General features: G+C 40.1%; 1 protein-coding gene across 2 annotated transcripts; it reads left to right on the top strand.

Moving 5' to 3' along the window:
* Position 1: 1 nt before the first annotated feature.
* Positions 2-9578, top strand: erap1b (endoplasmic reticulum aminopeptidase 1b). Of its 2 annotated transcripts, none has more exons than XM_019263744.2 (19): positions 2-229; positions 624-1144; positions 1376-1514; positions 1632-1766; positions 2440-2560; positions 3180-3334; positions 3542-3655; positions 3764-3895; positions 4017-4148; positions 4612-4695; positions 4796-4953; positions 5161-5240; positions 5363-5546; positions 5768-5924; positions 7009-7193; positions 7350-7511; positions 7673-7813; positions 8091-8172; positions 8422-9578. In XM_019263744.2, the coding sequence occupies exons 1-19, from the start codon at positions 125-127 to the stop codon at positions 8590-8592; spliced, it is 2958 nt and encodes a 985-aa protein (XP_019119289.2). In that variant the 5' UTR covers positions 2-124; the 3' UTR covers positions 8593-9578. The 2 variants fall into 2 exon arrangements, with proteins under 2 accessions (XP_019119289.2, XP_019119290.2); XM_019263745.2 differs by lacking the exon at positions 2-229 and adding an exon at positions 379-399.
* The last annotated feature ends 2211 nt before the right edge of the window (positions 9579-11789 follow it).

Here is an 11789-nt window from a genome sequence, read left to right as displayed (position 1 = left end):
TGTTTGCATGTCTTCATAACTCATGCTAACTCATGCTGACTCATGCTGAGCCGCAGACATGAAATGCATTTTATCTTGAATCCACAGTCTCCACATTCACCGCAGCTGTTTCATGATAAACTAAATGACATTTAACGCAGGGGACGTTTCCTCTGTTTTCTCCCAGCATGCACTCTTCATCTGTTTCACTTTCACTCTTGGAGACTTCGTGCTAAAAACCAGCCAAGCGGTGAGTTGTACGTTTCTGATCGTATTCATATAGCACACAGCTGACTGCTTTTAATAAAAGATAATAGAGGATATGACAACCACGGTTTTGATGGAATGGTCTCGATAGGGATTGGATACTATAAATGAATGGACATGTGTGTGAAATCGAAAGTGTCACCTGTCATGTTTGTGCGTTTTCATTGTCCTCTTTACTGTGTAGCTGTTCAGTTTTTACAAAGAATGAGATATATATTAACCTACAAGGAATAAATGTAATGCCTAGTGGACAAAAGCCAGCCCTGGTTATTGTGTGTATATATATATTTATGTATGAATTCATTATGTAAAATGTATAAAATGGAATGCCTTATTCCTAAACATATCAATGTTTGTGTATGTCATTTGTATTACAGGTGAGAGGGTTTCCTGCTTTCACCGTCACCATGTTAGTGGCTCCTCTTGTGCTGCTGTTGTTCGTTTCATTTTCTCCCTCATCAGGAGCTCAGCTACCAAATCAAGGCAAAGTCAAGGATGTCCCCATAGCCACCAATGGTCAGCCATTCCCCTGGGACCGCATGAGACTTCCTAAAACTGTTTCCCCGCTCCACTATGACCTGACCATCCACCCCAACCTGACCACCCTCGACTTCACCGGCGTTGCTCGTATCCAGCTGGACGTGCACCAAGACACCAGCACCATTGTTCTTCATGCAAAGCAGTTGCAGGTATCCAACGTGCTGCTCCTCGCACCTGAAGGTGTGAGGCCTCTCCGTGTTTTGGAGTATCCTCCTTTCCATCAGCTCGCCCTGCTGTCAGACTCGGTGCTGACCAAAGGTAGGAAGTATGAAGTTCAGCTGGAGTTTGCTGCCAACTTATCTGACAGCTTCCACGGTTTCTACAAAAGCAGCTACCGCACACGGAGTGGGGAGGTCAGGTAAGAGCCACTTTTTATTGGATGTTATGCATTATGGGATACTGTAATCTTAAGTGATGCAATCTTAAGTTTGAGAAACAGTAATACCAACAGTAACAAGTATGAGAAGTATGAGACAGAGGCAAATAATGATGATGATGACGATCTCATTTGTTGATATTTTTTACAAATATAGCAACGATAAACCTGATTTTAAAATTTTGATTCACTATCATTTATTTACATTATTAGGGTTCTGGCATCCACACAGTTTGAAGCCACCTTTGCTCGTGGAGCCTTCCCCTGTTTTGATGAGCCGGCCTTCAAAGCCAACTTCACCATACGGATGATACGAGAGCCACGTCACATAGCCATATCCAACATGCCCAAGGTACACAATCATGCAGCAAGATTAGTTTAATTTGTTTTAAGTACAAGTGAGGAATTCGTCCTAATTCACCATACTGATTGCTGGCCTTGCCTTTATGTTTCTCATTTTTAATCTCAGGTAAAAACTGTGGACTTGCCAGGCGGTCTGCTTGAGGATCACTTCGACACCACTGTGAAGATGAGCACTTACCTAGTGGCCTACATTGTTTCTGACTTCCTGTCTGTGAGCAAGACCACACAGCATGGTGTCAAGGTGAGCGGGACAACAAATACTGCCATACTGTCATTTAGGTCTCTCACCTATGTTGTGGAGAAATTGCTGAAGTCAAAGGTCAATGGTGAGGTCAGGAAGGAAGAAAGTGTTCAGGAGCCTCTGGTGTCTTATGCTGTATTATTTATTGACACTTGGCCAAGGAGAATTAGAGACACTCTCAAAGTACATCACAAGTGCCTGAGTCGGTCTCACATTCTGCCCCAACTCATCCTGGTGGATAGACTTTAAACCCCAAGATAACACCAAATATGCTATACGCCCAGAAATAGTCAAAGAGAATGTCTTTACCCTTGTAGGTGTTTATTGTCAGCATATTCTAGTCTGGAGACACAGATGTCTGTTTACGCAGATTGGAACGTCAATGGCAAGCTATCTATTATGTCTAAGAAGGCAGCAATAGGTCTCTTCGACCCTGGCCACCACAGTGTTGAGATAGACTGGCACCTACTGTTCCGAACCAAAGCCAAACAACTAATACTGCCGAGGACCTCAAGGCCCACACGTGACCTTGTGTAACCTAAGGATAGAAAATTCCATAACAACCTAGAGCTGCGTAGTTAGAAATATTTGTCACTTTGCTTTCACCTGTTTTTAAGTCGTATACACTGTATTGTGGATGAACATATTTTGTCTTTAATGTGTTTCCTATCAGATTTCAGTCTATGCCGTACCTGAGAAAATCGACCAGACAGCCTTTGCACTGGATGCTGCCGTCAAGCTGTTGGACTTCTACGATGACTATTTTGATATTCCTTACCCGCTTCCCAAACAGGGTCAGTGGAAATCCATGCTATTACCATGTTATTAAGCCACTGAGTAGCAGAAGCTGCTGTATTTATTTTAGTAGCATTTAGTAACTAACTCAGTTATTATTGTAATGTACTTTTCTTTCTTTTTTCTTTTTTTGCTGTACATAGATTAAGAAAAGAATCAGCATAAATGACAACCCCTCTACTACTGTTAATCATTGTAAATAGTGTCACGATTCGTGTCTGTTCATCTGTGGAAATTGTGTGGTATGGTAGGTGAATTGTGTGTGTAGATATCCAGGATGACATCTTATCTCATGTCTTTCTGCTTGGTGTGAGGTCACTTTGACTGAACAGCATATAAATTTAAATTTAAGACTGCGGCTGCACTGTGCCCTAGATAAAACATTTGTCCACTCTTGAATGCACACAGAGACTCTTGGAAGGCACGCATATTTTTAAAAAAGAGCATAAAGAGAGTGGTTCATCTGAGAGGGAACCTGTAATGTTTGTGAGACATAAAAACAGCAATATGCATAGAAATAATTAATATATTTAAAAAAGAAGAGGAGACACTTAGTTCGATCAGCAGGTGACATGAATGTACCATATATAGTGTTTATGTGCTTGCTGTTCCCTGCAGACCTTGCTGCTATCCCTGACTTCCAGTCAGGAGCGATGGAGAACTGGGGTCTGACCACATACAGGGAGACTGGCCTCCTCTTTGACCCTGAAAAGTCCTCAGCTTCAGACAAACTGGGTCTCACCAAGGTCATCGCCCACGAGCTTGCGCATCAGGTAGCTGGCCTGCGTCTGTTTGCTGTTGCTTCAGTTTGATGGGTGGATGGATGAAGTTGAAAACCGCTGTCTCATGCTGCAAGCTGAGGCTAAACATTAGCATGTGCAGGGGTTTACAGATGTGTCTAATGCAGAGTCTTAAGTGATGTTTCAACAGGACTAAACTTTAAGATGCATTTATATGTTGAATGCTGTTTTTTCGTCCAGTGGTTTGGGAACCTGGTGACAATGGAGTGGTGGAATGACCTGTGGCTCAATGAGGGTTTCGCCAAGTTCATGGAGTATATTTCTCTCGACATCACCTACCCAGAGCTGCAAGTGGTGAGAGCTGAGCACAGGAAACTTAGAACATGTGAATGAGCAATCAGAGTCTGCCACATGGTACAGTGTTTCTCTTTCTCATTCATTCTCTATTTCTGTCTCTTCAAGGATGACTTCTTCTTGGGGAAATGTTTCGAGGCCATGGAGGTGGACTCCCTCAGCTCATCCCACCCAGTCTCCACCGACGTGGAAAATCCCACACAGATCCAGGAGATGTTTGATGACGTGTCATATGACAAGGTCAGTCTCAATCAGAGGACCAACTGTTTGGTGTTTCGGGTTATTAGTAAACTTATCATAATAAAAGTATTTTTGTATTTGGTCATTAGTTCATTTTCAGCGTGTTTGTTGTCTTATTTAGGGGGCATGTATTCTGAATATGCTGCGGGACTTCCTTACTCCTGAGGCCTTTGAGATTGGCATCATCCGATACCTCAAGCGCTACAGCTACCAAAACACTGTCAACAGCCACCTGTGGGAGAGCCTGACTGATGTGAGTTTGGTGTCACATTTGCATGAGAGAAGTTCTTTTCTTTTTCTGTCTACAAAGTGCTTGTTTTGTCGACGGTCAGTCAGCTTTGATGAATAAAACAATAAGTTAAATCAGACAAGTCCTGTAAGTAATGATTTTGGCCACGAAATCTCTGCATGATGATTGGAGTGATGCAAGGTCTTGCCTTCTTACTTAACCCTGTCTCAGTAAATAATTTCCCCCTGGGATTATTAAAGTATTTCTGATTCTGATTAGGATTTAAACCTTCATCTTGCCATACAGATCTTTTTGAGAGGACAAATTTGCAATAGTTAATTTTCCTGCTTATGTCATTGTGAGGGATCAGTAGTATAGTTTTAGGAACATCATTTTGGACCTGGCATTTTTGAGACTGTGTGATGTGTCTGCCAGTGTTGTTACTGTTATCATTGTCTGCTAATGTTTTCTACGTCTTCCTCACCAGATCTGCAACTCTGATGATCTCATGGAAGGAGGAATGAAACACAAAGAATTCTGCTCCAAGCGAAAACGCCAGTCTGGATCGTCTGTATGTTTTTTATTATTTGTTCAGTCCACTACTCTACTGACACTATTTATGATGTATGTAAATTTGTGATGTGTGTGTATGTGTGTGTGTACCTTTTCAGAAATGGTACTCTGGTGATGAATTGGATGTTAGGGCCATCATGGACACCTGGACGCTGCAGGAAGGCTTTCCACTGGTCACTGTGGAGGTCAGAGGCCGCGAGGTCAGGCTCAGTCAGGAGCGCTTTCTGAAGACAGACGACCCCTCCCTCACTGAGGGGTAAGACATCAGATTAGGAGCTTTAATGACAGATAACAAGTGTACAGTGTCAGTCAGAACAGAAGTCCCTCTTCCTGCATTTAAAGTATATTCTAATGCCAAGGTGCCACTTCACTATCTAAATAGTCATATTAAATAATATGATAATTTATTGTTTCTTTTTTTAATTGCATTTGTATTGTAAATTTATTTGTGTTGTGTTTACAGATTCCTCTGGCAGATTCCACTGACCTACATGACCAGCGCCTCCAACACCATCCACCGCTTTCTGCTCAAGTCAAAGACCGGTGAGTGTGTAGCTCAGTATAATGATGTTTTTTTTAGATTGCTGAATTTATTTCCAAATATTTAAAGTGAAATTTCAATTCCTCTTCACGTCAAAGCTTGCCTTTACATCTCCTCCATGCAGATGTCTTGTACCTGCCGGAGCCAGTAGACTGGGTGAAGTTCAATGTGGATATGAGCGGATACTACATGGTCCACTATGCTGGTGAGGGATGGAACTCTATTATCAAAGTGCTGCAATACAACCACACAGCTCTGACCAGCAACGACCGTGCCAGCCTCATCCACAACATCTTCCAATTGGTCAGGTATGTTTACAGATTAGATAATAACAGCTGGACCTGCTGTTTGTTCAGCGTTTCACAATAACTAGTTTTTGTAAAAATTGTTGTTGTTCCCACTGAAGATGGCTTGTTAATCTTAAAATTCAGTGTTGCCTCTTAGTATTTTTTCAGCCAAATGTAAAAGGGAGGTCAAAAGGGAAAAAAATGCAGCATGGTGTTGATTTGAAGCCTGTTGTGTGTTGCAGTATAGGGAAGGTGAGGCTGGACACCGCTCTGGAGCTGTCTCTCTACCTGTCCAGAGAGACTGAGATCATGCCTGTGACTCAGGGCTTTGGAGAGCTCGTACCTCTCTACAAACTTATGGAAAAGAGAGACATGGCTGCTCTGGAGAACCAGATGAAGGTTAGTGAGGGCAGAATTCATGACAAATTATATTGGGCAAATATTACTTACATATCTATAGAAAAATATGGGAAAATTCTACCAGTCAAATTAATCTTTGTGTGTTTTGTCTCTTTTTTGGCAAATGAATGACATTGGAAACTAGCTTTAAGGTGCATTACTGTCAACTGCTGGCAGTAACGTAAAATATTATCTTGGGCCATTTCAAGCTTTTATTTGATAGAGACAACTGAATAGTAACAGGAATGTGAGGAGAGAGAGATAGATGGGGAATGACATGCAGCAAAGGGCCGCAGGTCGGATTCAAACCCTGGGCAAGGACTGAGCCTTTGTACATGGGGCGGCTGCTCTACCAACTGAGCTAACCAACACCCCGGAAATTATTCACATAATATCAGTATTTCATTTTAAAATATCATGATTATCGTCAGCATTGGTATATTACCCCTAATTCTATGTACAGTAAGTCCATAAAATGCATAGTTAAAACACTCAAGCTTGTTGATGAATGTGATAAATCCAAACACTCTTTACAGAAGGTAAGTAATGGACTCCGATTGTACTTATTTATAATTTCAAAGAAATGTCTCCATCAAGCTCCCGTGAAGGACACTTAATGGTAAAGAAACAAAAAGTTTACATTTATAAACATTTGCTTTTTTTTAGGTATTGATGTCATCCTCTTTCCTGCCTTTGTTGGCACATTATTATGTTTCCTGGTGCATTAGCATGATCAGCAGGAATGTTTATAGAGTCACCCATGTGCATGTACATGAGACAAAACAGGGACCTGTTCTTTAAAATATCCACAGTGCTACTAGAGGTCAAAAGCTGTACGCACACTGAGTCAATGTCATGGTTCCTTGAATACTGAAAAAGCCTGAAAAAGATGGATTGTGCACAAGAAAGTATTCAATGACTGATAAAATGAAACATATTAAATATTAGTATTAATTAAAGTATTAATTATCTGTCTAAAAGACAAAACATCATAACTTATTTCTTAAAATGTTTAATTTACAGCCAACCATCAGATAAAATCAATTTCTAGTGATCAATATCTGGCCTGCTGCATGTTTCTCAGGACTACATTGTGGATCTGTTCCGAGGGCTCATTGATCGGCAGGAGTGGACTGACTCTGGATCAGTGTCTGAACGAGTGCTGAGGAGCTACCTGCTGCTGTTCGGCACTGTCAGGAACTACGCTCCCTGTGTGACCAAAGCCACCCAGCTCTTTAGCAAGTGGAAGGACTCTGACGGCAACATGAGGTCAGAGGTCAAACTCCTAAAAGAGCACGTCAAAAGTTTAGAGATTCGTTCACGAGTCTTCCTCACAAATACTTCCTGTAGTCAGAGCTGAACCTTCAGTATTTATAAGCACTTGTACATGTATGTATGTGAACTTAAAGCCTTCCCTGTTTTTAGTCTCCCTGTTGACGTCACAACTGCTGCATTTATGATTGGCGCTCGGACACCAGAGGGGTGGGACTTCCTGTTTGAGAAATACCGTACCTCACTGCAAATGTCTGTAAAGAGCCGCATGAAGTCTGCAATGGCCTTCAGCCCACTACAGGACAAGCTCAAGTGGTGGGTACATTATATTACACCTCCAACTCCCTCCTCTCTGATCTCCACCACCGATTTCATAATCACATTCTTTCTCTTTCTATCATTTTATTACCCCCTCTCCTCTTGTTTTCCCTTGTATTTCACTTTGCCTTTCCCTGTACTCTTATTTCTGTCTGCAGGATGATGGAGCAGAGCCTCCACGGTGAGATAATGAAAACGCAGGACCTCCCAGATGTGGTCGTCACTGTCAGCAGAAACCCCCGTGGCTACAAACTGGGCTGGGATTTCCTCCGAGCCAACTGGCACACCATGATCAAGAAGTCAGTCCACCTCATCAAGCATATACTATACATTCCTCCTTTTTTACAAAAGTTTTGGAACTTTCCTTGCTTTTAATGTTACAAGAAAGACCTGTGGTATCCTTCAAAAAAGTTTAAAAAAAAAAAGTCAGTGATAGCTTTTGAAAAACCCAATTTGTCAGCTTTTATTACTAACTCGTTATGTAGAGCCTGAGAGTTTATGTTTTTTTCTATGAAATATTAGCAGAGTTGTGTATTCTGAACTTGAATTGTGTCTATGTTTGCTTCGATGCCGCAGATTTGACTTAGGCTCCAGCACCATATCATACATGGTAAACGGAGTGACCAACCAGTATTCTACTAGGGAGATGTTGGATGAGGTAAGCAAGTTGTGCATTTATGTCTATCTATAAACATTTTGGTGGTATTTAACATTGTGACTACTTTCAACAATAAGTTAGCTAAACACTAAATGTTCCAACTGTATTTGTCATTTAATGATTGAAGAAACTAAATTTGTGTGATTAAATTAACTTTGCTTTAGATTTTAAGCTTGTTCAGTAGCAGATTTTTTTTTAAATCAGCTTATATATTGTATATGTTTGTGAATCTACCTAATCTGTACTCAGGTGAAAAGCTTCTTTGGCTCCCTGACTGAGGAGACGGGCTCAGAGATGAGGTGTATCCGTCAGACCTATGAGACCATTGAGGACAACATCCGCTGGATGGACACCAACCTTCCTCTGCTGCAGGCCTGGCTGGACAAACGCAGCCATAAAGCCTTGCATGAAGATTTGTAACTACAGGGAAAACACAAAAGTCTAGATGGAACCATTATGTTGCTGAATTCAACTTTTATTGTAACAGCAACTGTCCCCCAACATTAAGATTATAAAAACAAACATTTTGGATCATGTATCATCTCAGTGCATATTATTAATTACCTCAAACCTGACTGACCTGATTTAAGACTTATGTGTCATTTACTCAAAGCAATGACTTCGTGCCTCATCTGTAAACTGCTGTTCAGCGTGAGTGTTTCTCAGGTTTAAAGAGATTGAAGTAATTTTTTCTAAGATTTCTTTAAAAAAACCCATATGGTAGAGGTTTAAGGAAGTGACATGAATATGAAAAACATATTCTTCTTCACCTGAATATTTGTGCTCAGAGCTGTCAGTGTGTGTTTGTATATATTTGTTGCGGTATGGGTTTGTTTTGGGTGTGGGCGGGGGTGAGTTTTTATCTGAAATTTGGTAGAGTAACAACATAAATATTGCACAGTGTTGTATAAATAGTAAACATTTATCTCATATATTTAGGTACCAGATCACTCCTTCTCACATGACATAAAAAGACAGACAAAAAAAGCTTATCGCATCCAGCCTTCAATAAATATGCTGCAAAATGTAATTTATTTAGCTTTACCTGAATAAATCCTGAAACTATTGTTGGTATAAAAAACGTTTGCTTGTTAGAAAACTCAAGATCACTCTGCTGTTAAATCAGATCAGCTGAAGTTTTTGCACTATTTGCTTGAGTTTCCAATATCGGGAACATGACTATAAATTCGGACACCACTGGCCATTCTTAGTAGGATTTTTTACTTTATTGAAATTCTCATACAGATGAGGAAGTGCTCTGTGAGGAATGTATAGTTACAGATGCAGAATTGTTTTATGCTACTGTAAAATCCATTTTCTTCAGGACAGGATTCAGACCAATTCTGTTATTTTGTAAGGACAATATTGTGTTTGTTTGTTTTTTAAATAAAGTTGATTTGACTACATTTGCATTTGTATTTCTATTTTTGTATTGCATATTATTATTTGTATCATAATAATATTGGTAATCCTTCCATTTTTAGCCTGGGGAGTTATATGGGTGAAACCTTTGTACCTTTGCACTCCACTGAACATCAGGTCATACACGTTGCCAGCAGTAAAGATTACATTTCCTGCGTTGTGGGGTGATTTTACAGTCACCTGGTTCCACCCGTTTTCTGTCACACAAGCACACACACAGACATAGTGTAAAACCCACTAAAGGGAGTATCAGTGTACCACTGATTTTTAAATATAAATATCACTTTATTAGTGATAGTGAAGAGGAGTGCTATTCAGCCTGTGACAATAGTTGCATAATGTATCCCTGTGCTTCGGAGGTGTCATCAGAGGTTATCTCAGCTTTGGTTTGAAGGCAAACAGGTGGTGTGTTGTAAGTGTCTGAGTTGCATTATGGTAAATGTAGGATGCAGGAAGCTTGACTCATACTTTGGACTAAAACTTCAATTGTGACAATTGCTTTTTTGTCCCAAACTGGCCTGGTCTATAATGGAAAAGTCACTGTGAAAAACAATGAATTAAAGAAAGAAACAGTTGACATGAGCATTCAAACAATCTTACATTCTACAATCTGGCTCTTCAAAACTCTTCCTCGCCAGGATTTCAGGGAGAAGGACAAAGTGCTTCAGTAGCTGTCTGAGATAAAAGCTGTCTTCACCTGTCGGAGCACCAGTATTGACTCTACGCTCATGTAAACAGGAACCTCATTAAAGGTGCTCTTGACTTGAGAAACAGGCTTGTAGTCTTACTTCTCTCATACAGATCACGATTGCTTGTTTTGGTCTTTAGTCTTGAAAAGCTTATTTCACTGCTCTTCTTCTGACCGTCTTGTTTCTGAGGTGATTACCTCTTAGCTGAGGCCAAATAAAGGTGTGGAGAAAGGTAGCTGTTACTTTAAATCTTCTACTGTTGTCATAAATTCTTCTGATGGACCTTTAGCACAAACTAATAAAACACGCTGTCCAAAAAAAACAAAACACACACATATGTTCATATATGTAAGCATATAGTATATTCATACACATAACACTTAAAGATAAACAGAAACTTAACATAACAAAGAATACTTCAATTTCTAATGGTGTTTCAGTGGCTGTTATACATGCTGGGATTTGCACGCGCAGGTATACACACACACACACACACACACACACACCACCCCCTCATCAGCACACCCACATTATAAACTGGACTCTGCTCCAGTGAGTTTTTCCCTCGTGGGCATACACCTGAGGAGAGACGTTTCTGGATTGGAGGTAAGAGCCTATAGTTGTTCTTTCTGCTTTATTCATGAAACTTTATACTCAGTTACTGAAACTCGGTCAAGCTCAATGTCATGGTGAAAGATCTCAAAGGAGCTGTTTGTTTAGTCAGTATTTACAGACCTGGCCCCTGTGTCAGTGTGTGCTCACTGATCATGGTGAATCACAACCTCACCTACTTCTCATGTGATTTTTGTGGCCTTTGGTTTATCTGGTTTTGTTTTATAATCTATTCAGTATATAAAAAGTGGTGACATTAGACCACTTTAAAATATGTGGTACAGATTCAATATCATGGAAAACTTGGTCCAGGCAAGAGTCCAAGTGTTTTAAAGTTGGAAAAAAAAGAAAATTAGCAAATATTAATCTAACTTTGTGATATAAACCTGTAATTATAAGGCAGGAAATTAAGCCAGAGTGTTACTTGGTTATACTTTGCTTTTAGTCTCAATGCCAGACTTGTGAAGGGACATGTAAAAACTGCATGTTGAACACTTTTTGAAGTGTGGATGACATGAGCAGTGATTTAATTGTGATTAGGCGAGTTGAACTTGATCAGTACAATTTTGTTGCTGTCCTGTGAAAACAATGCATCTCTAAAACATCAACTTTTCATGAACAAAGAATAACTCAGCTTTGTGACAAAGCATTTTTTAGGTAATTCAGTGGGATCTGAAATGGTTTATGTAGTTTCAGCGGTGGGTGAATCATTAATCCATTTTATCTAACAAATTCAAAAATCAGAGACAGTGTCTTATTGTTCTTTGAACACAGTTTAATTTTAAATTATATTTAGACTACATCTTATGCAGCGCTGAGTCATGCTTTAGTACTGATGACCCACTAGAGATAGATTGCTTTACCTGTAAGGGGTGTATTTTTGTAAGTCTGTTA

The sequence above is a fragment of the Larimichthys crocea genome, chromosome III (genome assembly GCF_000972845.2).
Source record: "Larimichthys crocea isolate SSNF chromosome III, L_crocea_2.0, whole genome shotgun sequence".
Taxonomy (NCBI): domain Eukaryota; kingdom Metazoa; phylum Chordata; class Actinopteri; family Sciaenidae; genus Larimichthys; species Larimichthys crocea.
This window is presented reverse-complemented; position numbering and strand designations above follow the sequence as displayed.